This window comes from Cryptosporidium sp. chipmunk genotype I (genome assembly GCF_004936735.1).
Source record: "Cryptosporidium sp. chipmunk genotype I strain 37763 chromosome Unknown contig_14, whole genome shotgun sequence".
NCBI classification, from domain to species: domain Eukaryota; phylum Apicomplexa; class Conoidasida; order Eucoccidiorida; family Cryptosporidiidae; genus Cryptosporidium; species Cryptosporidium sp. chipmunk genotype I.
Genome location: NW_027125584.1, coordinates 136499 through 162941, shown reverse-complemented (window position 1 = coordinate 162941; position 26443 = coordinate 136499). Strand labels below are relative to the sequence as shown.

The 26443-nt window shown below is 34.1% G+C and overlaps 14 protein-coding genes across 14 annotated transcripts; 5 read left to right on the top strand and 9 right to left on the bottom strand.

The window, feature by feature from the left end:
* Positions 1–222: 222 nt before the first annotated feature.
* ELE39_000881 (uncharacterized protein) lies at positions 223–3420 on the top strand (the record flags this gene model as incomplete). Its single annotated transcript, XM_067343921.1, has 1 exon — positions 223–3420. The coding sequence occupies one exon, from the start codon at positions 223–225 to the stop codon at positions 3418–3420; it is 3198 nt and encodes a 1065-aa protein (XP_067202640.1).
* A 202-nt stretch (positions 3421–3622) lies between these two features.
* ELE39_000880 (S T kinase) lies at positions 3623–5920 on the bottom strand (the record flags this gene model as incomplete). Its single annotated transcript, XM_067343920.1, has 1 exon — positions 3623–5920. One exon carries the CDS (start codon positions 5918–5920, stop codon positions 3623–3625), a length of 2298 nt encoding a protein of 765 aa, XP_067202639.1.
* Positions 5921–6583: 663 nt separating this feature from the next.
* On the top strand, positions 6584–8272 carry ELE39_000879 (uncharacterized protein; the record flags this gene model as incomplete). Its single annotated transcript, XM_067343919.1, has 1 exon — positions 6584–8272. The coding sequence occupies one exon, from the start codon at positions 6584–6586 to the stop codon at positions 8270–8272; it is 1689 nt and encodes a 562-aa protein (XP_067202638.1).
* Positions 8273–8332: 60 nt separating this feature from the next.
* On the bottom strand, positions 8333–9256 carry ELE39_000878 (uncharacterized protein; the record flags this gene model as incomplete). Its single annotated transcript, XM_067343918.1, has 1 exon — positions 8333–9256. The coding sequence occupies one exon, from the start codon at positions 9254–9256 to the stop codon at positions 8333–8335; it is 924 nt and encodes a 307-aa protein (XP_067202637.1).
* A 348-nt stretch (positions 9257–9604) lies between these two features.
* Positions 9605–9895, bottom strand: ELE39_000877 (uncharacterized protein; the record flags this gene model as incomplete). Its single annotated transcript, XM_067343917.1, has 1 exon — positions 9605–9895. The coding sequence occupies one exon, from the start codon at positions 9893–9895 to the stop codon at positions 9605–9607; it is 291 nt and encodes a 96-aa protein (XP_067202636.1).
* A 123-nt stretch (positions 9896–10018) lies between these two features.
* ELE39_000876 (RAD54 like SWI SNF2 ATpase) lies at positions 10019–12652 on the top strand (the record flags this gene model as incomplete). Its single annotated transcript, XM_067343916.1, has 1 exon — positions 10019–12652. The coding sequence occupies one exon, from the start codon at positions 10019–10021 to the stop codon at positions 12650–12652; it is 2634 nt and encodes an 877-aa protein (XP_067202635.1).
* Positions 12653–12844: 192 nt separating this feature from the next.
* ELE39_000875 (ubiquitin C-terminal hydrolase) lies at positions 12845–13969 on the top strand (the record flags this gene model as incomplete). Its single annotated transcript, XM_067343915.1, has 1 exon — positions 12845–13969. One exon carries the CDS (start codon positions 12845–12847, stop codon positions 13967–13969), a length of 1125 nt encoding a protein of 374 aa, XP_067202634.1.
* A 153-nt stretch (positions 13970–14122) lies between these two features.
* On the bottom strand, positions 14123–14935 carry ELE39_000874 (uncharacterized protein; the record flags this gene model as incomplete). The annotated part of the gene is made up of 1 exon (XM_067343914.1): positions 14123–14935. One exon carries the CDS (start codon positions 14933–14935, stop codon positions 14123–14125), a length of 813 nt encoding a protein of 270 aa, XP_067202633.1.
* A 524-nt stretch (positions 14936–15459) lies between these two features.
* On the top strand, positions 15460–15837 carry ELE39_000872 (uncharacterized protein; the record flags this gene model as incomplete). Its single annotated transcript, XM_067343912.1, has 1 exon — positions 15460–15837. One exon carries the CDS (start codon positions 15460–15462, stop codon positions 15835–15837), a length of 378 nt encoding a protein of 125 aa, XP_067202631.1.
* Positions 15838–16147: 310 nt separating this feature from the next.
* Positions 16148–16954, bottom strand: ELE39_000871 (acyl-binding protein; the record flags this gene model as incomplete). Its single annotated transcript, XM_067343911.1, has 1 exon — positions 16148–16954. The coding sequence occupies one exon, from the start codon at positions 16952–16954 to the stop codon at positions 16148–16150; it is 807 nt and encodes a 268-aa protein (XP_067202630.1).
* Positions 16955–17309: 355 nt separating this feature from the next.
* ELE39_000870 (uncharacterized protein) lies at positions 17310–18023 on the bottom strand (the record flags this gene model as incomplete). The annotated part of the gene is made up of 1 exon (XM_067343910.1): positions 17310–18023. One exon carries the CDS (start codon positions 18021–18023, stop codon positions 17310–17312), a length of 714 nt encoding a protein of 237 aa, XP_067202629.1.
* A 373-nt stretch (positions 18024–18396) lies between these two features.
* ELE39_000869 (epsin like ENTH domain) lies at positions 18397–20106 on the bottom strand (the record flags this gene model as incomplete). Its single annotated transcript, XM_067343909.1, has 1 exon — positions 18397–20106. One exon carries the CDS (start codon positions 20104–20106, stop codon positions 18397–18399), a length of 1710 nt encoding a protein of 569 aa, XP_067202628.1.
* A 670-nt stretch (positions 20107–20776) lies between these two features.
* Positions 20777–22144, bottom strand: ELE39_000868 (phosphatidylserine synthase I; the record flags this gene model as incomplete). The annotated part of the gene is made up of 1 exon (XM_067343908.1): positions 20777–22144. The coding sequence occupies one exon, from the start codon at positions 22142–22144 to the stop codon at positions 20777–20779; it is 1368 nt and encodes a 455-aa protein (XP_067202627.1).
* A 523-nt stretch (positions 22145–22667) lies between these two features.
* Positions 22668–25979, bottom strand: ELE39_000867 (alpha beta hydrolase with 5 transmembrane domains; the record flags this gene model as incomplete). The annotated part of the gene is made up of 1 exon (XM_067343907.1): positions 22668–25979. One exon carries the CDS (start codon positions 25977–25979, stop codon positions 22668–22670), a length of 3312 nt encoding a protein of 1103 aa, XP_067202626.1.
* Positions 25980–26443: the final 464 nt, after the last annotated feature.

The following is a 26443-nucleotide window of genomic DNA, read 5'->3' as shown; positions in this document are numbered from 1 at the left end:
CTCTTATCCCTAAATTCATTTAACTCAACCCAATAATGCTGAAAATTTACCAAATATAAAGTATTCTCTAATTATTAATAATTATTAACTCCATATTAATCTTTTTTTCTCTACTTTTTTAAACCCCCCTTTACATGCGAAGACACAGACGGGGCATGCATCCACCTAATTAAAAGTTAATTAGATTAGAAAGGTGGGAGTAAAGAAGAAATAAAGAATAAGATGAACAAAATATGGGGAATTAAGATAGTGTGTTTGACATTAATAGCCTTGTTGCAATGCGTGAATACAGACCAGCAGGTAGAACATAAAGACCCATATAGAGGTACAATGGGTGTGGAAGATCTTAATAATTTGGATAGAAAGCGTTCAAAGGCTGATTTCTATGTATTTTCTGATAATATGCTGCAGCTTTCCGCGCAATTTCCGGTTATTTCACTATTTGAGTCTCTTTCCCTTGTCTGGTTATCAGTATATGATAAAATTCAAATACGACATAAAAATGAGGGTGCAATGATTATATTGTTCCTCTTAAGTCCGATATATAGGGTCATAAACGATGAGAATTTCGATGGAGATGAGCTGTTTAACGAAATGGAGTCATTTGATGATCACTTATCGCAGGTTATTTATTGTCTAATTCAGACTAATCATGGAATTAACTGCGAATCAGCTATTGAGGATTTTACAGCCTTTATCAATGATCAAATACTCTATGAAATTCAAAAGCATAAAAACTCTGACTATGACATTAATATGACGGACAGAGTTGGTCAAATTACGGATGTTTTGAATACTATTAAGAACAGACAACTTTATAATATAGATAAACAAAGTAAAGTTAAAATGTACAATACGTTAAATCCAGAGGCATTCCTATTACATATATTCAATATTGGTAACCTATTTGAGTATTATATGGACTTTAATTCTGGGATCTCATATATGGGTATTTTGAGTCCATTAAGAACTTTTCTTGACTTAATGAATAAAAATTGGGGAATTGGAGAAAATGAAGATGCTAATCGATGGTTTAGAAACAAAACATCTCCATTGAAGGGCGTCTGTGACGAGATTATTCTTGGTGTTAACAAAATTAGGGGGGAGATTGACCATTATTTTAGGCCAAAAAGCTACGAAAAGCTTATCATTTTGACTGAGACAAAGCTCTATACTGACTCTTTAGAACAGTTCTGCACGGATTATGTCGAGTTCTTGAACTTGTCAGACGAAGATCCTAGAAAGATTAGGATGATTTCTGATAATTTAAAAGCAGTTAACTTGATTTTTGCTGATAAAAAAAATGTAATACTTGGCATGCAAACTTCTAAGCTATATGAATATTCCCGTAAAGCTGCTGATACTAATTCTCAACTTTGCATAGTTGACAGTGACAAGAAAGCACTTTCTAGTGAAGGCTTATCTGAATATGAAATGGATCAGGACATTTCAACTACACTTTTAGATTTAATTGGCCAATTCTTTTTGAATAATAAGTTAGATACTAAGCTGAATGCTCGGCTTATTAATACATGTCCAACAACAAAGAGTTTAATATTAAAAAATAGATTAGCGAGTATTGAAAGGACATTTGGGTTCATTGGAAATCAAATTAAGGATCTTAGCACTATTTTAAGTGTTAAAAGAACGAATTTAGCTTCAAAGATATGCTCAAAACTCAATTCACAACTTGATGATGCAAATTACAACAATAGGAGGTTTATAACAATTCATAGATTATTAATTCCACTCATAGTTAACTCGTCTCTATCAAGCATTCTCCCTGGAAACATTCAACTATATAAAAACAAAGATTTGGCAGATAATAAGATGAATCCCGAGCAGTTATTTGTAGATACAGATAGATCATGTTTAATCAACTACTTTGATACCATCAACTATTACATTAGAGAAACCACAAATATTTGTGAAAAGATCAAGGATCACTCAACATTATTTGGATCAGCATTTAATAAGATTGCAAACCAAAAAGCAATCACTCAGATGAACCAAAATTTACAAAAGGTCTCACAATCTCAACTATTACACGAATTTAGAGAATTAGGAAGAGACTTAAAAGGTAGCAAATATGGACATTTCGTTTCTGAAGTGGGAAATAACTGTTTCTCTTCTGTAATGCACTGGTATCACTTCAGCAAAAAGAGAAGAAAACTTAAAGGAGCAAGAAGATTATTAAGAAAGGCATTTTATACATATACATCAACGTTGGATAATGTTAATGTAGAGCTCAGGCCAGAATTAAGAAATATCCAAACAGCAGCAGCAAAGTTAGAGACAAATGAACTGAAGATCTTGACAAATGGAGAATTTGCTTTTTTAAACTCAAAGGCAATTAGTAGCTACATGAAGAAAAGATATACGAAACATACGGCTAAGATGGTGAGTGAGCACTATAAATTACCGGCTCAGATGTTGAAAGAGGACTTTCCAATAACAATAGAGAACTTGAAAGAGCTAAACTCATTGATAAAAGCAGATATGGAGAAGCATAAAAACGAATTGGAGGATGAATTATCAATGACCAAGAATTCAAATGAAGGAATAGTAAAGATAGATGAAAGTAAGAACGGTGAAAAAGAAAATCTTCCGTTTTTTAAATCAGGTAAGACCAATTTTGTATTGATAGGACGCGATTTCTCAAGTTTTGCACTATGCCAATGTAAGATTAGAGGGTCGAGGCAGTTTGAGATGCTCAAGTTGTTTTCTGACTTATTATTCCAAATTCAACATGTAGACATTAGAATTACAGGATATGAAATGTTGTCACATTCTTTAAAGAAAGCAATTAGACAGATGCTAATAATTATTTCATTGAATGAATTTGCCATAAACTTGCTTCCAAAAGTAAGAAAAGGAGGATATCAGAGATTCTATAGAATGAAACATACAACACACAAAGCCTTAAGAAAAAGAATCAAGAAGTATCTTTGGAATATAAAGCAAGATACCTACAAGCTATCAGTAGTATTAAATTCATTGCATAATTTGTTATTAACAGCATTTAATCACTTTAAATATGATCCGGAGCTCGATATACTTAGAAAATCATTTTCAGGAATAGACACTGAAAAGTCTGACTGGGGGACATATTACCACAATAACTCTTTGCTTAGAGCAAGCGAAGCAGTAAGGAGAAGAACAATAGAGAAGTTAGTAGGGGATTTCTATTTTGGTAGAATAAGGCGAAGTTTTAGTTCTCTAAAGGAAACAATTTTACAAATGTTGAATCCTCAGCAGATTTTGAGTTTATCACAAATATTCAAAACTGACTTAGGAGTCAAGGATATAGATGGGATTGCAGGCAAGTTACATCATTATTTGAAGAGTATCTATCCTTCGCAAAATTGTATCGGTGTGGACCAGGGACAAAAATTAGAGTCATTCTTTGCCTTATGTTAAATTAGAAAGAGAATAGTTTAGTCAAATTTAATATAACTTATTCTTTTATATTTTATATGAAATTAGAATAAAATAAAATTTAAAAAAAACCTGTATGAAGTCATATACCGGTATTATATATGTGGTCATTACGTGTTGCATATAATGAAAATTTTTTTTACATGCAATAATTTATTAATGTGGACAGCCAAAAAAACGTTTACTAAATGATATTTTTTTTCTTAAGAATATTCATAATTTCTTGGTTATTTCTAGTAATGAAAGAGCTGGTAGATCTTTGTGGAAATAAAGGAGTATTTGATTTTTGGAGTTGCCTATTGAAAGCATTTTCGGAAGACTTTCTTTCTTTGAATGTGAGGAATTTGTGATTGTTAGATGCTCCAGTATTACGGTTTAATAGACTGGAGCTTGAGGCATGAGTTTTGGAATTAAAGCTTTCAAGAGTTGATTTCGGCAAGTTTGAGGAAATTTTGTCAATTGGAGTTAAGTTGTTAAAGGGTTGAGGTATGCATGAGGATTTGCTAATTGGGTTGGAGAAGTTAGAGTTGAGTTTTCCAAGTATTTGCGAAAATGAGTGGCTTTGAGATAATTTATGCGAATTGAGAGAAATATTTGGACTTGAGATGTTATTGGATAGCGGTGAGGATTTTCTTGGAGTTTGGAAAATTGGAGAGCTATTAATTTGCTTCCATGATGATGCAGTTGTAGGGTTGGATAAAGGAGAAGACACGTGGGTGATAAGAGGAAGATATGAGTGTTTTGGTGTACATATTGGTATTTTCGAGCTACTGGCTGCTGGGACTGAGACATTTTCAATTACAGTCTGCGAACCACCAAGCTTATGTGGCGTTCCAGGAACCATAGAGTTTGGAAAGAACTCACTGACGAAGGGCTCTCCATGCATTTTATTGGTACTACATGAGTTGAAATTAAGTTCTTCAGGAATATTAGAGATTGGAACAGAAGTAGAAGCTTTGACAGAGTTATAAAAGGAGATCAACAAGTCATCAGGGAACTTGTCGAAGTTTGAGTAATCTAATTTGTGCTTCACTTTCGGTACAATAGGGGGCTTTTGGAGGCGGATTTTGGTGAAGTCTATTCCTTTAAAGAATGGGTGTTTCATAGCCTCCTTTGCACTTTTAATTCTTTGCGAGGGCTCACAAACCAAAGAACAAATGAAATCCATGGCTTCCGGAGAATATTTATGGTGTTCTGAAGGTAGATAAAAATGCTTATCCCAATTCATTACCTTGTTTCTTGTAATAAGTGAGTTCTGGCCTGGATCCGATAATGGGGGACCACCGAAAAGCATTTCAAACAATATAATCCCTACACTCCATAAATCTACGCAAAGAGAGTAAGGATCTCCCCTATGAATTTCAGGAGCCATATAATCTGGTGTACCCGCATGAAAGTTTTGATCATGAATGAGTACTTCATGAGGATCAATTCTGGTACTATCACTCTTTAGAAATGATGAACTTACTGACGCATTTGAAACAAAAGGTCTTTGTTTACTTTGGATTATTTGTTTGGAAAGTCCAAAGTCTATTAGTTTTATATGACCATCTACGTCCAAAAGTATGTTATCTGGCTTTATATCCCTATGTATATGGCCCTGAACATTATTTAAGTAGTCTAAAGCCAACAGTAACTCTGCAATGTAAAATTTGGCCATCTCCTCATCAAAAGTATGAAGATCTATCAAATGCCTCATTAGATCTCCCCCCGGCATATATTCCATCAACATATAATAGAAATGGTTGTCCTCCCAATAGTAGTAAAGTTTATTAATCCATGGACTATCCGAATTATACATTAATGAAATCTCCGTATTCAGCATTAATCCAGTATTTAAAGTCTGCTTTTCTTCAACTTGTTTCTTAGAAGAATTAATATCTATTTCAATTAAATTCTCAAGGTTATCGTTTTGGGCCTGGCTACTCATTATCTGGCACTTCTTTGCTTGTTTTAATGCATAGACATGCCCTGTATGAATATCAAAAACCAGTCTTACTATGGAATAACCTCCCTGCCCAATTATAGAAATAGTGTGGAAGTCATCCAATGTCACATTTTGGCGCAATGAAAAGATATTTCTGTGATATTCTACAGAGTTTTCATCAGTTTCTTTATTCAAAATCTTTTTTTTACAAAAACAGCAATACTTTTCTTCAAGTTCTGGGGCTTTACCACTGCTTGATAAAGAACCGATGCCTCTAGGCTTTACCCTAGAATTCTGCTTCAGACTAATTTCTGAAAAATTCCTTGAGGTCTCTTTACTGGAAGTATTTTTCTTTAAAAGAGGCTGTTTTTGCTTGCTCTCTGTTCGAGTTGATTGTCCAAGACTGGAAGAAGCATTGAACCGACTGCTATTCTCCCTCTTATTTAAAGAATTGCTGGATTCACTGGTATTTGATAAGTTATTAACTTTTGAATGAACTTTTTTGGAGTCATTTCCACTCCTTGAAGTAGAACATAAAGACCAATCAAGAACCATATGTATATATTGGTAGGATAAGGCTTTATCAGCTAAAAATATTTTTTGAAGATAGAACCACTCACTCAAGATGAGTTTTGATTTAATCTTGAGTAAATCAATGATATTATGTTCTAATTAATATATGGGTATTTGCAACTTCAATTTCAACTATATTCAAGATTAGATCCCGATCCAAAGATTGAAAATACAAAACCTGAACACTGTAATATTTCCAGTTCGAGTAATTACAAATTAATAATAATTCGAGCAATAAATATTCGAAATCAGCTTAAAATAAAATAAAAACCTCTTCTGAATATATATCATAATACTTAAAAGATGTTAATTTAAAATGTTGAGAATGCAAAAAGAAGTTTTCATCTATAATTATAAATTATGAATTTTTCTTTTTTTCCACAAAGCCTTGTTTTAAAAAATAATCATTTTATCTCGAAGTTTACTCTCGTCAAATTTTTTATATATTTGCTATTCACACACACACTCACCCTGGTATCGGCGAGCCCGCCTAATGCATTTTAATTTATGTCTAAAGTGCATGTATTATTTATGGAATAAGGAAAAAAAAAGGTAAGAAGAAGAATTTGAAAATAAGAGTATTTTTGATAAGTTTAATAAAGATTGTTATGATCTTGACAAATAACGAAACTTGAATGATCAGAGATGAGTAAAAGCAGGAAAAATAAATCAAGCGAGAGCTCTTCGCACCCAAAAAACAGAAATGAGAGCAGAGTGGAGTATTTACCTGATCCTCATCAAATGTTAGCTAAATGCGAATTTAGGGAGTTTCATTCATCGCTGGGAAGTTTTGGAAAGTTTGGTGAAACTGATCATTACCAAAGAAGTATTTTATCGTTTGCTTTATACCTTATGGAGGGACTTTTGCAATCAATATTATGCTCAGGAATCATATTAGAAAGTTTACATGAGTTGGATCATGATATATATTCATATCTGGAGGGGAAAAGAGAAGGGTCATTGAATTTAAGTTTTAAGGTTATAAGCACTGAAAAGAAGGGGTTTACATTGCTTCCTTTAGATTATAAGGGCTTCAATAAATCAAGTTTCAGAGATTCTAAATCAAAGGATAATAATGAGGAAAACTTTGAGGAAAATGATCCACTAGTCCCCCCAAAAGAATATTTGGAAATTATAGGATACAAAGAGCCAATTACAAAGGCAGCAGTATTTCAATTCCCATGTAATTCTTCTCCTGAGGATCTAATTACAGAAAAGTGTATAATTGATGTAATTAGACGTAGAATAGAAGACAAAGAATGGCTTTCTCAACTTGAAATGGTATGTGGATGGCTTGGAGAATTAGCTAGGGTTATTAGACATCTCGTTAAACATTTCCCAATATCATATAAGCGTTTTCTAGAAGAAACAAATGGAAGAATATATACTTCATTAAGATGTCCATTGTTTTATATGGCACTAATGAAGCTCCTTTTTGATGAATATCCAAGGATTACTGAGACGGATGAAGATTTAAACTCAAAAGATCCAGGAGACGCAAGAAGATTAATTAATAGAATACGAAGAAACAAGCTACCGGGAATGAGACTTGTTGAAATAATGTCTAGAATTACTAGCTCTTTTGGAAGCAGTCTAGAATCTATGGGAGGAAGTCCAGCATGGAGGTGCAGCCCTGAATTTGCTCAGTATTATTTACATATGGCCTTTGTGTTTGATGACTCATCACTATTCACACAAATTGCTGCAAAAAGTCATATGTTTGACTACGAGATTTTTGAATGGAAGTACACATTAAATTCTTTAGCCCAACATATACCATTGTTGAATTCATTCTTAAAGCCTCTTGCTACGTCAATTATGGCAAATAGAGTTCAAACCAGGCTAGCATGTTATTTAAAAGATTCAAGCAGAAAAGTGCATACAGAGGATGGCGCCAACTCGGAAAAAAGTGCAAAATTACCAAAACCTGTGGTAGGAAATTCATTAGAAGCAAGATTCTTGACAAATGAAGTAATTAAGCGTTCAAAGGCATTTTTTGGAAACTTTGAAGGCGACAGATTAATTTCAAGTGTGAAGGCAGAATTTGAGAACTGGCAGTACAAGCCAATAAGACCAGTACAGGAAATTCAGAAATTAGCATCTAAAAAAGTAGATTTAGATAAGACACTCAAGGAATACAATCGCACAGTTTTGGTTGCAGAGAAAAAGAATAGACACGCAAAAACTATTTTAAACAATGTATTGCCTCCTTTAACTCATCTATCTAAGAAGAAAAAAAACTTAGTAATTAAGATAGCGCCAGGTCAAAAGTATGCACAATCTTTTTATAACAATAAAGTGAGCATACCTGCCGGCATGATGGTATACCCATAGTAATAATATTTAAATATATCTGCTTTGCATTCATTTCGTAACAGAATATTGAAATTTAAATTATCCTTGATTGTACTTCCTAATTTGGGTATATCTAGCACAGTGGCCTATATAAATGAGTGAGCTTGTAACAGCAGCCAAAGTAGTTCCATCCAATCCAGTGAAGTATTGAGTTGCATACTCAATATCATTAATATCGATTGATTGTCTTCCAGAAAAATAGCTCACCCATTGAGAAAGTAATAGATCTAATCTATTCCTTCCTTGCATATTACTAGGGATTGGAAGAGATGGAGAAGTATAATTGTAATTTACTTCATTTACTCTTTCATATTGATTCCAGGAAATGCCATTAACACGTCTGGAACCATTTTTAAGAGTATTTTTACTTTTTCCCATGATAGGAGTTTCTTTCTGAATATAAAGGAGAGATTCAGAACTATTACTTGATGAATCCGAATAATATTCGTCAGAGTCAAAAAAATGAGGTGATGTAGGGAATATATAGGCTGCCCTAAACTGGGGAGTTCTGGGAGCATCTTGATGATTAATAATATTTTTCCAGTTAGAAAAGAACTCTATTTTGGATAGAGGAAACTTGGTTTCAGAGGAAAAAACTCTCTCTTCTCCAGACCACTCAATACACTCTAGGGACTCTTTTCTAGAGAGAGTTTCATTGCATGTTTTGCCAACTCCTGATAGACTTTCAAAAGATTCCTGAATGCAATCATCTAATTCGCTCAAAACTCGAATAGAAGATGAATGTTGACTTTTCTCAAAGCAGAATCCTTCACTATCTGCCTCGTTCGATTTTCTTTGCCCATTTTGAATTGGATGGTATGCATTCAAATTTGAGCATGAAATAATATCTTTGGCTCCTTCTGCCCGTTGTTGAGCAGTTTTTTTAACTTCTACTGCACTGATATATTCATCATTTCCACCAGTTATATACTCCTTCTCAATAAGTGAAGCTTCACCCTTCATTCCAAAGTAACTTATAAATTGTTCTCTTTACATAATATCTAATTATTGAAGCATGGTCAAAAATCACCACTAATAGGCGCCAACTACAAATTTGTCATTCCTGAATTGATTTGAATTTGTAAATTACCGTTGAAGAATAAATATATGAATAATAACAATGGCTCAGTAAATAAAGATATAAACTAGCCCCTTATCTCTGTTTATCCTCTCTAATCAATCACTCACTCTCTATATTTTTCTATGTGCAGAAGATACCACTTCTATATCTGGCGCCAATGCTAAGTTGAAATAAATAATTTATGAATTATAACTCGCGAGAATTTAATTTAAAAAAAAATTGAGAGATAATCAAACTTGTAGTTCTGCTCTAATATATAATTTTAAGAATAGTCTATAGTAATGTCTGCATTCCACTTGAGATGATAAATGAGTCTTTTTTTCTTGCTTAGACCTTATACTGGCTTTTGCATGCAACATTGGCAATAAATGTATTACGTGTAAAAATTTGCATACTGATTTCCGCATGCATAATAGAATAGTTTTTTTGTCCACATTACTAGAGTTATAATTAGACAAAGAATATATGTAATAATTTTTTTTTAGAAGAAATATTTTTAGGATAAAATTCCTTTTGTGCATTTCCCTCACTATCTCCCCATCTCTTTTTGTAACCGGGAAGCACATGTAATACTTAAAGGCTTAAATACAGAAATACATATATTATTAATTAATCAGATTCCACATAGTGGATGCTGATAGAAGATGATAAGGATAAACTGTAACAAAGCAGAGGGGGGACTGGATGATACGGGAAAGAATGCAACAAGGCAGACAGAAATCGCACTAATTAGAAGCCCGATAATGTCAATGTTGTCAGTAGAATCCGGTAAGCCTGTAATGTTCCAGTCCTTCAGATCTCCGATGTCAGGGCACGTTCCAGGAGTGAGCTTAGAGAGTAGAAAGATGACTCTTGGAGTGAGAATACCAAGAGACTCAGCATACTGTAGTAGCATTAAACAGCCAGGATTCAAGGCTCCTCCAAAAACAGATGATGGCTCTCCTAAGGTAGAACCTGAACCTCAGGTTAATGTAAATCCTTTGGTGCTTTGGAGTTCCACAGAAGATGGACAAAAAAGAATTATAGAGGTGGATTCAATGCTAACAAAATGGTTGAGAGAACATCAAAGGCAAGGAGTATCGTTCATTTTTGAATGTCTAATGGGTTTAAGAGATTTTGATGGAAATGGGTGTATTTTAGCTGACGATATGGGATTGGGAAAGACACTGCAATCAATTACAATTCTTTGGACTTTGTTAAATCAAGGGTTTGATGGGAAGCCATCTGTTAGAAAGGCTGTGGTGGTTTGCCCAGCATCTTTGGTCAAGAACTGGGCTTCTGAGATAGAAAAGTGGCTCCAGGGTAAATGTAAATGCACCCCTGTTGCAGAGAGGGACAGAGAAAAAGTGGTTTCGGCTTTTGCAGGATTCAAATATGACACCATGTCAAGAATTTTAATTGCGTCATATGAGACTTTTAGGATGCATGTAGAACAGCTTGAAGGAGTTCCAATAGACTTGGTAATATGTGATGAGGCTCACAGACTAAAAAATGACAAAACTAAGACTGCAATGGCAATCAATAATCTCCCAGCAAAGAAAAGGCTTTTATTGAGCGGTACTCCAATTCAAAATGATTTGGTTGAATTCTACTCGCTAGTTTCACTCGCTAACCCTCAAGTATTGGGAGATGTTTCTCAATTTAAGAAGATTTATGCAAATCCAATATTGGAAGGAAGGGAACCGGACGCCTCTGAGTATCAGCAGGAGCTGGCTACTCAGAGATTACAAGAGCTTTCAAATATTACAAATCATTTTATTTTAAGGCGTGCAAATACATTGCTGGCAAAAGTACTTCCACCAAAGATTATTTTGAATATCTTTTGTAACTTGACTCCAATACAAAATTATCTCTACAGAAGATTTCTACGTTCTTCGGCATGCAAGAAGCTATTATACTCAGATTCGACAGGAAATCCTACAGGTTTGACAGGACAAGTTCTTTCTTCAATCCAGTCACTAATGAAGCTTTGTAATCATCCAACTTTGATTAGACCAAAGACTTCAGGAGGATATGGAAAGGGTTTTGAAGGATCTGAAAAGTACTTAGAAATGATTCATGGGAGAAGCATCTCAAGTGAATCTGGGGGTGATTATAAGAAAAGAGTCACAATTGGTAGCTCTATAAGGAACAGTAGCAGAACAGGTTTCAGCTCCAAGCCTAATTTAAGTGGAAAGTTGTATCTTCTTTCTAGGTTACTCTTTCATATTAGAAGTAATACGAAAGATAGAGTTGTACTTGTGAGCAACTATACCCAGACATTGGATGTATTTGAGTGTCTTTGCAGAGATCTCCAAGTACCATGTGTAAGATTGGATGGGTCAACTAGTATTACAAGAAGGCATAACTTAGTTAAAACATTTAATGATCCGAATTCTAATAGCTTTGCATTTTTACTTTCCTCCAAGGCAGGAGGATGTGGGATCAACTTAATCGGAGCAAATAGGCTTGTAATGTTTGACCCAGACTGGAATCCTGCGAATGACAAACAAGCATTAGCGAGAGTTTGGAGAGATGGTCAGAAGAAGAACTGCTATATTTACAGGCTATTTTCTACGGGAACTATTGAGGAAAAGATATACCAAAGACAACTTTGTAAAGACGGACTGAGTGCTATGCTTGTAACTTCCGGAGGAAACAATGAACTTAAAGACTCAATTTCAGCTGATCTCGTCCGGGATTTATTTACTTTAAAAGAGGAAACTATCTCAGATACTCACGATATGATACAATGTAATCGATGCCATGATTCTAATGGCCGACCTGTCGAAATGGTTCCTCAAACTACCGGATTAGAAGATGATCTCAATACATGGGGGCATTATCACTCATTTTCTGAAATACCTGACGAAATCTTATCACTAACTCTAAATGAGTGTTTAAATGAGACAAACAAAATAGAAGTTGATGTAGAGAACGACAAGCCTCATCCTTTGGAGTTACCTCCCGATTTCCAACCAGTTTCATTTGTAATGGCCTGTAGAATCGAGCTACAAGATCAGAAGGATGAGCAGGGTAAGGAGTCTAACGGAGAAAAACAAATGGAAATTGATAAGGAAAACTATAACAAAGATAATACCATCTGCAATGTAGATAATACTCATACAGATAGTTTAATTAATCCTGTTAATCCTGTAATAAACATCTTTGGCGGTCAGATTTCTCCAGATGCGAAAAGAATTAAGGATTCAAGTAACTCTGAGGATGATTGCGTTAGTGAGTTTGATATGGATGAAGAAATGGAGTATTACTCATCCTCAGATAGTGGAATGGAATAATTTTATCCTCTTTTTCTGCATGCAATTTACGAAAATTTTGGCGCCAGCAATGAAATATTTAAAATTTCCCCATAATAATTAGTGAAGAATAAGCTGAGAAAGAAAAACAATATTCACTAACAACGAAAGGAAGGCAAGTTAATATATATATATTTATATGCAAATAGTTAGGAAAATTTTATATTTGAGATCATGTCAGGAGATTGGTGTACAATAGAAAGCGACCCTGGAGTTTTCACGGAGTTAGTGGAAAGATATGGAGTAAAGGGAGTACAGTTTGCTGAGATATATGACTATAGTGAGAGTGGGATGGAATTTATAATTAATGAGTATGGGAATATTTATGGAATAATTTTCCTTTTCAAATACACAGAGAAGTTTAAGGGAAATCACTTTTCTCAGCCAACTGAAGCTCCTCAAGGAATGTTTTATGCAAACCAAGTAATAAACAATGCATGTGCAACTCAGGCAATACTTTCAATAATCTTGAATAGATTGGACATTGAAATTGGATCTCATCTTGAGGAGTTTAAGAAATTCTCAAGTAGTTTTGATCCAATGACTAAGGGACTTGTAATTGGTAATAGCGAGGTATTGAGAACTGCCCATAATTCTTTTAGGCCAATCTCTTCTTTGGAAATTTCCGATCCAGAATCTAGCAACTCCAAGGGAGATGCATTTCATTATATTTGTTATATCCCATTTGGAAAAAATGTTTATGAACTTGATGGACTTACCACTGGTGTGGTAGATTTGGGAAGTCCTAATATTAATGATTCTGGGAATTTCTCACCAGAAAATGAGGTGTCAGCCTTATATGATAAGCCAAATCTTTGGGTATCTAGGGTAATGGAGGAGGTAAAAAGAAGGATTGATTTACAAAACGAGGATCCATCACATGATGAAATAAGATTCAGTTTATTAGCTGTTGTTCCAGATAAAATTTCCGTTACTGAAAAGAAAATCAAATCTCTCAAGATATCCAAGCAAGCTAATGTTGCAAAGCTTCTAAGTTTGGGAGGGGATTTAAATATTGATCTGGATAATCTTTCTGAAGAAGAAATTGAATCTGATGAATTTGATTCTTTAATTTCTTCTGTTCCAAATGACATTACTTTAATTCAAGCAGAGATTACTAAGATTAACCAGGAAATATCCGAAAATCTCTCAGTGATTCAGAATGAGAAGTATAATCGTGAAATATGGAAGAAGGAGAATGAAAGAAGAAGACATGATTTTCTTCCTTTTGTTCTTACTATTTTAAGGCATGCATCAAAAAAAGGCCTATTAGTGAAGAAGCTTTCTCAGTTACAGTGATTTGATATCATTAAAAAAAGGAACAAAAAATCTCCAATATAAAAACAAAAAAACTGAATGAAAAATTTTACTACATTGGTATCTACTCAGTATCCATTATTTCTTCACCCATTAATTTGTTCAAAATATATATATTTAGTTTAAAATTAAAAATTAGTTGACAATTTTCCACGTAATTATCTTCATTATTTTATTATTGTTCTCTAATGCACATTTTGTAATAATACCCTTTTTAATTATTAAACTTTTACCACGTAAATCTAGCTTAATTTGATCAAGTAATCCATCCAATTTACTTAAATATGTTGGTAAATCTTGGCAATAGAGCCAATTTAAGTCCAATTCCTTGTCGTATTTTAGTGGTAATCTAACATAAACAGGATCTGGAAATGTTAAGGATAGGTTATTTTTGTATTGTAAGAGACCCTTAATGATTCTTATAAGTTTCATTCTGTATTTTTCAGTAAATAAATACATTTTCACATCTTGGCAAATTATAGATGATAAATCAAGAAAAGGATCAATAAATTGCATTAATTCTTGGTATCCTCTTCCCATTATGACGCCTTGGGTAAAATCTGAAATTCTATTCGAGTTTCCCATCCATAATGTATTTAAGCTAAATAATAAATTTGTATCTTTCAAATTACATTCTTCAATGACTGGACTGACCACACTACTAATTATATTATATTCCACAGAAATAGAATTTTCATTAATTAAGAAATTTGCAATTGTAATACATTGATGAGAATTAATTTCCATGCAATTTTTGTTACTGACTATTCCTTTAGGTAAGACCATTTGGGTCTTAAAAGCTTTATTCTCCTCTATTATATGCGCTATAACCCAAAGATATTCACAAAAGTATATTGAAGACTCATAACAGCTTACCAAATCTTTTGGTTTTTTATTTATTTGAAGGGTCTTGCATGTTTCAACTAAAAACCGTGTACCTATTTTCATCAATTTATCATGTTCTTCTCCCCTTAACGTTTTTATTAAAAAAAAAAAAATTAAAATTAAGAAACTCAAGAAAACAATCCTCATTTAATTTTCCGACTAGCATCATTCATTGCTGAATTTATTATTTAAATTTTCTGACTTTTATTCCTCCATTTTTTCGACCTTTTTTTTGCATGCATGCATGCAATTTTGTGGATGTCCACATTAAAAATTTTCGACAATTATATTACGCAAGTGCAAGTAATAGATGGATATATTGACAATGCATGTATTAATATAAAATATAATTAATTCGGATTAATGATAAAAAAAAAAAAAAGGAATGATCTAGGGTAAGGGATGGAAAGTTTAAAAGTGGGAATGGTTAGACGTACAGAATAAGAGGATATCATAAAATTTTGACTTTTTTACAAAAAAGTTAAAATTAATCAATCACTATATCTCTGTCCCTATTTATACCCTCTTTTCTTAAATTGATAATATTAAAAAAGGTAAAGAATACTGATAATATTATATTTTTAAAGATGTGTAATAACTTTTTTTGCTTTGATAGTTGCCCAGCATATAATAGAAGATGTTTGTGCAGTTGCTTTGATATAAAAAGAGGATGCTCTCAACAATTAACGTGTACAAACAGAAGGCCCACCATTCAGAGATATATATGCAGGATTTGTATTCCCAGGGCGAACAGAATGCCTATTTTTCAGAACAGAAATACATGTGCTGAATGTTCTGCATGCGGTCAAAAGACGGGCCTTGCCTCAACACAGGTTCAGAAACCTGAAGTTATAGATAAATGCGAGTACAATAATTCATGTTCATGCGGACAAGGTCCAACTCAGAAAAGCCAAATGGGAGGATGTAGGTGTGGCGGTTGTTGTATAGTGTTGTGTAATCGTTAGAATACGTGAGACAGCAGTTCAGTTGCAATCTAAAAAGGGGACTCCCAAGTAAACAAAGAGAAGAATAACCTAAGATTTTGAAAGAGAATTCTGAGCAAAAAGCAAAATCAAAGACATCAATTTATGAAACAGTTTATTATAGTTAAATAAAAACGATTTAATGGAGCTAGGGTACGGGCTTTCAAATTAAAAGAGAATTAAACACCCTCTACCTTCCCTTCTCACATTGATTTTTCTATCTAGATAAGTTACATCCATAAAGTTCTAATTAACCCAACTCTTTCCTATCACTTCATTCAAAGTTGAGGATTTAATTATTTTCGAGAATTCTCTTGATTTGAGCACTCTCCGAAACCTGGATGGGAGTTAGACCATCGTCATTTGTTAATGTTACGTCGGCTCCATACTCAAGAAGAATTTTAATACAACTCTCCTGCTCAGAAATGACAGCAATATGGAGAGGAGAGTCTCCAAAGTTATCCTTTGCATTTGGATTTGCTCCACTCTTTAAAAGTAGCAGAGCAATTTCACTATAGCCCTTGTCGCATGCAAGATGAAGAGCATGGGATCCCTGTGAACTTCGGGAATCAGATAGAAATGGATATTTTTCAAGGACCTTCTTCAAAAATTCAGTCTCATTCTTATTTACCTGCGAGCAAAATGCATCAAAAACAGAAAGTGAACAATCCTTTCGGGAAAAGTTGGGACCAAGCAATACCTGATCCAACACACTTTTCAATTCCACTTCCAGCTTCTCCTCATCCAAATTGGACTCCAATAAAGGACGAGAAGTCGAATTGGAAAGTGAGAAACACGAATTCTTACCAATAGTTTCCTCCCAGTGAGGATTTTTCTTGTCTATAAGTTTTATATATTCATTGGCGGCATCTTCTGGACTCATACCTTTTCTTGAAGCCCAGGATTTCGATTTGGCCTGATCTTTCACACTAAATACTGAAAAAAATGAGCCAGATTTCTCTGGTGCATCACCCACGGTTGCCTGTTTATAAAATCCATATAAGTCCAAAAGCTCCTCATTGCTAAATGAAGATACATTGTTTGCACAGTAATCAGCAGCTGAGGCAAACTTCTTATTTTTGGATAGGATATCAATCATTCTTGAAAATTGAGATTCTTAATTATTTTGGTCGGCCAATAGATATATTATTAAATAAAATGCTTACTAAGAAAAAAAGAAAAAAGCAGAAAACTAGGATATATCTCACCCAAGGAAGCAAAGAAACCGCACCGAGGTGGGGGTGAGATTTGCTTATCCCTCGCTTCACCCCCCCATCATCCTGAATAATTTGTTCAAATAACTAAACAATTGCCGCCAAAAGTGAGCAGAGTGTGGGGCAGAGCAGTAAGGAAAGCAAAGAAAGTTTGAGCGGTAATTGTATGCAGAATAATTCAATAGAAAAAAGGTGCATTTTGGTTGGCGCCAAAATGTAAACATATAATTAGGTGCAAGATTAGTATTTGGAGTGACTGACAGCGATTTTGAGTCCGTTTTGGAGAGTATCAGTGAATTCCTTCATTGCATTGGCAATGCTATCGTCAGCTTCTTGTCTGAGTTTTGATGTGGAATTTATAGCGTTTTGAATGCTTTTGAATTCTTGTAGAACGAAATTACTGAATTGATTATTAGGGTTGAAAACGTTAAGTTTTGAATTATTTTCAAAATTTTCGTGAAATTTTTGGATTTTTTCCTGAATTGGGATATGTGAATTATTGCATGATAGTCTAGAAAGTTTATCGTTAATTGTTTTAATCATTTGGTTATTGAGATGATTGGTTTCTGAAAAAATTCCTGTGATTCTTTCTATTATAACAAAGTAGCTTTTAAGTTCATGCTTGATAGATTCAAATCTTTCTGCAAGTTCTCCAACTTGTTGGCTTTTTGAATTTGAATCTCTCTTGTAGCTAATAAATTTAGCCTCAACTTTCTCACATCTACACAGAATGCTTTCCAAAGTATTCATGATTAACTCAATTCTATGCAAAACTTTCATGGTTACTTCCTGTATCATTTGATTTCCAAGTTCCTCAGTTTCGCTTTGTAGTTCTGCCATCTTACTTTTTCGATTCTGCACGCATTCCAAAACATCGTCTCTGAGCTGTTCTTGTAGCCTTATGATTTCCTTCATCTTGCCTGCAGAACTGCAGGATAGCTGATTTTCTATCATTTATTTACTTATTCTGGTTTCCCCTCACTGTAATAGTTTTGCAAATAAACAATACTCTATTCAAGTATTTTCTTGTATTCCAAATACAATGGAAGCATAAGTAATAAATATAAATTTGATACCAAGAATTAGCCTCAACCAACTGCTCAAAATCTGGTTCTTTTTTCTTGTTGAAATTTTAATTTTTGATCCAGAAATTCCAACAACATTTTTGCACAGTTTGGCGCCAGCTCCTCCAAGTCATATTCGCCAGGAGCCCTTTTGAATCATATTAATTTGAATGTAAAAGTAAATTTAAGAAAATAACAATAAAATATACAAAAAAAAGGGGGGAAGGAGAAAAATACTAGAACAACTAATGATTAGGAAATAGCTATAATATTCCCAAATCTATCAAAGACTTTCCCACATTTTCTTTTGACCCAAAATCTTTAGTTTGTTCGTCCTGTTGCTGCCTCCTCGAATCTATAGCTCCCGTTTTATTTGGACGATTTTTTATTGACAAGTTCTTAAATAAATTATTTTTCTTATCTGAATTCTCCTGTGTGTGATCCGACAATGTTAATAATGAATCCGTCAAATTATTCACAGAATTCAAATCTTTTTCAGCCTTATAACTTGCATCTTCTGTATTTAAATCTATTAAATTGTTTGTTAGCTCAACCTCAGGCGGGCTTTGCGAGGCATGCAATTGTTCGTTGAGGGTTTTGGCGTCCAGATGTTCGACAATTTGTTTGACCTTCTTCCTGCAATGAATGTTACTGGTTGAAATTTGATTAAGAAAATATATGAAATCATCATTTGAATATTCAATAAGGTTTTTTTTAGTGTTTTGGTTTGTTTCAAGCATAGAAAGAATGAGGCACAAAATTTTATAAATAACTTTAAATTTATCTTCTGATTTTAATGTACTATTTAAAGTACGAGATTTATGTTCATTGTTGTCAATATAATGATTATCAGTTTGATCATCATTATCATTGCCTTGGGTTTCGTTATCTTTCTTTTCAAAGTTAGAACCTGAATCACTTAGGTCGATTAGTTTGTTATGCAGCAACTTGATAACAACGGGGATATCTAATTTTTGAATTTCTTTAATGCTATTTTGAAGAATTTCGCGGGAAGGATTCATAATTAGTCCTGTTTCTGAACAGTAGTTCTCAACGAAATGGGTTTCTAGTGCATTAGTATTTGAATTGTTTTGGGTATGTATTGCCACAGCAAGTTTTGAATAATGAATTTTATTTTCTTCAAGTTTGGTCTCGGAGAAATTTCTTTGCCTTTGCGTTGTAACTGGATAGTTTTGGAGATTGACAACTCCTGTTGAGATTTCATCATTAAAAAAGCCATCTCTAAAGTTTCGACGAGACGCAGGATTACTCTGATAATTAGAGTTGACAGGTCTAGACCCGCTTCTAGAATTCCCATAGTAGTTCGAAATACCATTAATTAACTTATTTGGAAGCACTTTCAATACTAACTCAGAAAGGTCATCAACCACTTGATTATATTGTCCGATTTTCGCGTTGTATACGATAGAAGTTCCAATTTGAGAAATATTCATCGAGTCAGTATCCTGCTCTATTTTATCAATAAAATTTGGATTCCCAAATCCATGAATCCTATCTTTGTAACTATTCTTAGCAAACTCATTAGGTTTAAATCCCAGCACTTTACTTTGGTTCCCGACTTTAATGCTCTCGCCACACCTATTTTCACTACTAAATATGGACTTTAAACATTGAATTGCTTCTTCTCTAACTAATTCCGATAAAGTATCTCCATATACTGGATCAAATGCGCCCTTATAACTTTGACAAATTCTTATTTGATTTGCATGGCGTTGTGCTAGTATCTTAAAAGTTGGATTACCATTCTCACAGAGATGTTTTATCAACCTTAGTGCTTTAAACTTCACTTTGGGATCATTTCTTTTCAATTTCTTAATTAAATAGTCCTCTAAGTAATTACAACCACCTTCCTGCATATAACTCAAATTTGTCACCTCATTCAACTGATAGCCAGACGGAGCTGAGGCTGAATCAGAACTAAATATTGACTGAAGAAGCCCTCTATCCAACATTACCTTACTTCTTTGTCACTGTTACTATTCCTTTGCTCCTTTTCTCTGCATCTATTCGCTTCTTGAATTAATTTATGCCATGCGCGCCAATTACGTGTTCCCCACTCACTCAGCCTTATCGAGGAATGTATCTTTTTCTTCTGTTAAAAATGTAAATACCCTCAATGCTATTAAAAATTATTAATATTTAGCGATTCGGCTTCCATTGTTTATTTTAAGAAGGCCATTTGTATACCATTCTCTCTATGCTAATTAAGTGTCTTTTTATCCCAGGATACTTTACAAAAAATCCACAACAATTGGCTTATGAATTATTTAATTCGTTAAACTTTTTGTGTGCATATTTACAAAACTTAAATTTTGGTGGCTGCATGCACTAGGTGGGCAATCCATTGTTAATTAGAAAATATTCAGTACCGGTGCCTGACCACATGCAAAAAACAAACATTTCTAATTAAAACGAATAGAAAATACTTGGCAAAAAAATACATTTTAGTTTTCAAAGTAATTGATATAGCTAATATGAATTACATAACGAAGGTATTATTAGTTAGGAAAGTCTATAAAGATACAAATTCCGGTAAATAAATGACGAATGTCCAGATGGGCAATCTGTATTCTAGAAAAAGAATATATGCGATTAAACTATTAAAATTGACGGCGTTAGGAATCATTCATTTTTTTTCCTGTTTGATCCAAGATTTTGAAAAAAACTTTGCAAAGTTAAAAATAAATACAAAACAATGAGTATGAAAAAGATAAAAATCCAAATATATATAATAAAATTCGAGGGTATGAAAGATTCAACACGAAGATTCCCACTAAATCTCCAGCAAAGCAGTGACTCTGTAAATATTACCACCACAATCAGCCAGCATTGAAAGCTTATTTTAGCAAAGTGGATTGAGGAATCTCTTGCGATTGTTTCATATAATTCTCTGACTGCTGAAGCGCCACATATTGCCAAAAGAGCTGTTCTCACTGCAAAAATCCAGTGGGAAACAGGCATATAGAACTCGGCCTTGAAAAAAAAGTAATTCAAGTCAATCAGCTGAACAATTGCTGTCAAAATCAGAAATGATGCAAAGCCACGTAGCGTTGAGAGAGTTTCTGGCCATTTAAATAATGAACATATAAAATTTTTTACTCTTAATAATCCTAGTTCTGATTTGGGTTCTTGGTTTTGTTTATCTTCAAAGTTAGAACCTGATTCTTTTGAAGCTTTTGCGCCTTTTTTTGAATTTGAAGATGAATTGCCTGTCTTATTTTTATATTCTTGGCCTCCAAACCCGTTACGGCAAGTATGCCAATTAAAACGAATCATTTTAAATTTTTTAATTATATAATTCCCACAAAATATGCCTATCATGTTGCATCCAAAAATATCCAAAAGTATATGGTCCCACCAACATTCGTAAAAGTTTGGTAAAATGTGCCTAAGGGTAATTTCAAGCCATTCAAATAATATTGAATTGAACCAAACAAGGAAATCATTTCTCAAGATTAATGCTTTAACTAGCCAACCAAGAAAGTGAGCAATTACAAATACATCTATCTTTGGGAGAATGTTTGAAAACCATCCATTCGATTCATCAATTATCGAACACGAATTCCCTGCATAATTTACCTCTGGGACCCTTTCAATTAGCTTTGGGTCAATATAAACCAAAGCATTCCTGATATATTCTTCATCCTGAAACATTAAAAAGGTTAAAAGCATAAAATATAGAATATTCATACCCATCATAATCTTCCAAAAAGCATAACAAGGCCACCTAAAAGCTCCTCTTGGGAGAAAATGTACAGACATCACCATAGTAATCCCAATTACTGCCACCACTCCCCACGTTATCCTCGTATTTGGAGATATTCTCAAACTCTCAGCAAGCAAACGCCTTGAAAGGAGTTCAGAAAATATCCAAAGCGTAATTACTGGCATAGACAAAAGAATAGATGTCCAAAAGCTCATGTATCCTGTAGATCTCGAGGAATGGTGCTCCCCCACTTCGGGAATCCATTTCTTCCCCACAATATTCATAATCTTTGTCAAAAACTATTAGAATCTAACAATTTTAAAAATCCGCTTTATCCAAAAATCTTGTCTATTTCAGTCAATTTGTTCCCTATCGCCAGACCCAGTATAGAATCTGCAAACCCCAAGAACCTTTGGCAGCCTTCCAATGCCTAACCCCTTCAAGATTTCTATGGGGTCTTTTTCGCAATAAAAGCTCTCAATGTGCTATAATTACTCAAAACGTATTTAATATTAAATAATAAATAATAGATAACACAATTAGGCGGGCTTCCCACACTCTTAATTTGCAAATATTTCAAAGAACTAGGAGGAAAAACAATTTCTGAATATGGGGATTGAAAGCTTAATGATTAAATTTTAACAAATCTAATGGGAAAGAATTGTGTCTTGGGCTATTCAAGTCATTTCTTTGTGAAATTATTCCTCCTTTCCTATTATTTTTTTCTGATGTCCACATTAATGCTTTTCATCTTATCAAAATTATAATTAATTATGCCTAATTGAGTCTGTATTTTGTTTGGCTCTGTTAGATTTCAGGATTTAACTCAATCCAAGTATTGTAGTCCTCTCTATTAACTGGAAGTTTGATCATGAATGAATTGTCCAGCTTAATATTAATAGTTTTAGCTATTTTTATATTCTGAGAAATATGATGTAATTTAAAGTTCTTGGTATCTGCTCCTGTAATTGAGATGGCCAATTTGTGATCTTTAAAGAAGGTCCAGGTGATTGGCTCCAGAGTGATTTGCATTGGAGATTCATCTCCTATTTTTCTCAAAGGTTGGTAATAGCTTTTTGTAAGGGGCCTAATAACCTTTCTTGCTGATCCATGAGGTATGTTTTCAAGAGCACTCTTTGTCATGTTAACATGCCTGTGTCCAACTTGTGCTAATCCTTCTGTTATGTACATAATTTCATTTTTTGGAGAAATGTCCTCCAAGTATACATAGATTGGAGCATCATAGCCATCGAGGAGCTGAACTGAGAAATGCAACCAAACGCTTCCTACAAGTCGAACATCAGTCTTGAATGGAGAAGTTGCAAATCTTATATGTTGTCTGCTCTTTCTTTTTTGGTGAAGTCTTTCACCAGCATGCCATAATTGCTTTCCTTTTTCATTATAAGACACCGTAACTCTAAAAGGATGCATTGCAATCATCCATCTGGATCTATATTCAGAGAAATAGTTATCCCCAACTTTGAGTTGAATGTAGCTTGAGGAGGATCCTGAAGGACTATTTTGATTTTGGTTCAAATGTGTTTTGGTTTCTTTTTTTTTAGATTGAAATACAAGAGGAACAAATCTAGTTCCTAAAATTGATGAGAATTCTTGAATTGAACTTTTGTCATTCTCTCCATGTTTTTCCAAAGAAAACTGAAGATACTCAGTATCTGGTGGAGGGAATTTATCCGTAGTATACCATTTTTCCTCCCCAACTTGGAAGAAGTGGATGTTCTTATCCTGGCTATCCCAGCATATTCCTTTCAAAGCACAGTCCATGAATCTAACCAAATCGTAATATAAGGCAGGTTCAAAACAAGAAATACTGTTTCCAAACGGAGAGCAGCTGGCTCTACCAGAATGAGTCCAAGGACCGAGTACCAACTTATATATAGGTTTCTCCTTAGAAGCCATATTTCCAGCTTCAAGCAAATACTGTTCATAGGCCTTAGAGGCTGACTCTACTAAAGCATCATAAAATTGAATTACTCCTCTAGAATTAGCAGAGTCACAATATCCCGAGGTTAAATAGACATTTACTCCTTTATTCCCAAGAACTGTTGCAGCATCTTCAGTATTTCCAAGCTTCTCAGCGTATATCAAAGTTCCATCATCTAACTCAACCTGTTCATCCAAATACTTGTACTTTTTAATAGTCTTTGACATATCCCAATTCTTCTGATGCATTTCCAATGCCTGTTTCTTAATGCTTGAATAGCCCTGAACGGGTGAAACATTTCCTATAACTAGCAAGAAGGCTACCACCAATTTAAAGGGATAATATGTAGCTGTTTTCAGGAAATGAAGTAACGGGGATCCATATTGCTCAAATGAATATGTTATGCTATAGTAATCCTCCACTAGAGGCTTGCATATCAGACCGCCTGGTTCAATTAGCTCTTTAATTACATTCATTGGGGATGAAAGAGCAAAGACTGCGTCAACTAAATTGTGATCACTTCTAAAGCCTTCTGAGCTGCTTTCGGAGCCATTATTTCCAGGCAATGCAGCGGTTTTGATTGCAGCCATTCCATCATAGCTGATTCCTCCCACTCCTACCTTACCGTTACTCCAAGGCTGGTTCTTTATCCACCCAATGATTTGTCTAAAGTCATCAACTTCATTTTCTGAAAAGTCCACAATTCTGTGTCCCGTACTTGCACCTGTTCCTCTGGTATCTACTACAACAACAGCATAAAAGTTGGGAATGAAAGTCTGAGTAATTTGCCAAGACCAAATATTCATAGAAACAGATTTGGGCTCTCCCCAGAGAGAAAATAAAGTGAATGGCCAATGGACATCCATTCTTCTATTATACCTTGTAATATCTACTACAGTTGGGAGAGTTTTGTAGCCAAATCTGATTCTAGGTAAATATATATCTACAGCAATTTTAACTCCATCATCCATAGTAATGTACTCACTATAAAACAGAGGTGGGTAATTAGTGCTTGTTGGGCCTCTAAAATCCCCTGTTCTGATCTTTCCTGACTCATCTCTAAAGAATGTAATCTCGTGAGTATCGAATTTATACCAATGGTGATCATTTGCATTACATGAATTCTTTGGCCCCAAAAGGCCTTCTTGCATTAAAGGCAAGCCAATTCCCACAACCATACATAAGTAAATACCAAGAATAACTCCATCAAATAAGTGAACATAGGCAAAAACCATTCTAAATGCAGTAATAAAGCCAAAAAAGTCAACAGATAATCCAGTCCAGTATAATATTAAATGAGCTAACAAGCTTGTAAATCCCTTGTAATCATCATATTTGTATTTGTCTTTGGCCAAAGAGAACCAGATATCTGGAACTAGTAATCCCTTAGTGTTTAAGCTTTCATGAGCAACATATTGTGTCAAACCAACCAAGATGATCAGCAGACAGGAAATGCCAAAAACTCTACCTGCCACCCCACATACCATTATTTTCTTCCTGTAAATACTTCTAGCTTTTTTAATCCGAGACTTATTCACTCTATTTCTTCTGATATCCTTCAAATTCACTCTCAGAGCTCTTGAAGCAACATATGTTAATATGAATATGATACAACCTAGAAAGCACGAATCCATTATACTTGTTGGAAGACTTTTTGGGATGATGTGCTGGGCGTAATAGTACTCAAAAATCTCATCAGTATTCATTTCTTTATTGACAGTATATATTGATGGGTAAAGGTTCAAAACTGTAATATGATATATTATGTAGACTGTAATTGCTCTGCTAAAAAGTTGTATGTTCCTCAATAGTTTTTCAAACCTTTTAATAGCTTCCTCTTCCCATAGCTTGCATTCATTTACGTCTCCAATACTCCCATCTAATTCCTCACTATCAACCGAGTTAATTGGCGATAGTCCCTCTTCAGAATTATCCAAACATTCTTCAGGAGTTTCAGGGCCACTTTCACAATATGTGTCCATTATATCCGACTCATTTTCTTTGCTCACCTTACACATTGAATACTGAGGTGTTTGCAGCGATTGTTCTTCCCAGCTTTTTTGTATATACTCCAGTACATCTTTCCTTTCTCCCTTAACAGTTCCCCTACCATTAATGAGTTTTGAAATATTTTCCTCTTGTTGCTCCACTTTCTCCAGCTGTGAAGCCTTTGACATCGGATTCCTTATCCCCACACTTAAATACAGACCCCTATTTATCTGCGCCACTTTAAACTTAATTGCTCTTAATTGACTCCTTCTCTTATATGAAGAGCTTTATTGACTTTCACTCTAACCTCTCATTAAAATCCCTTTGTTTTCTTTAAACAAATTAATTTTTCGCTTTCCTATTTTTTCCCTATTTATTTACTAATTCAGTTTAATAATTTCCTACCGTACCCCATTCCTGAAAATATTAATAAAGTTAATGTACAATCCGCATGCATTGCATGCAATTTTGCATAATAGAGAAAATGCATGCAGCCAAAGCAATTGGCGGGAAACCCGGACCAGAGTATCCACATATTAATCTACATGCAATAAATTAGAAACAAACAGCTTTAGATTTTGGCACAGCAATACAACATTTTACTTCTTTTCTTAACATAGGGAGATTTAAATATTTTTATTTGCAGTATCCT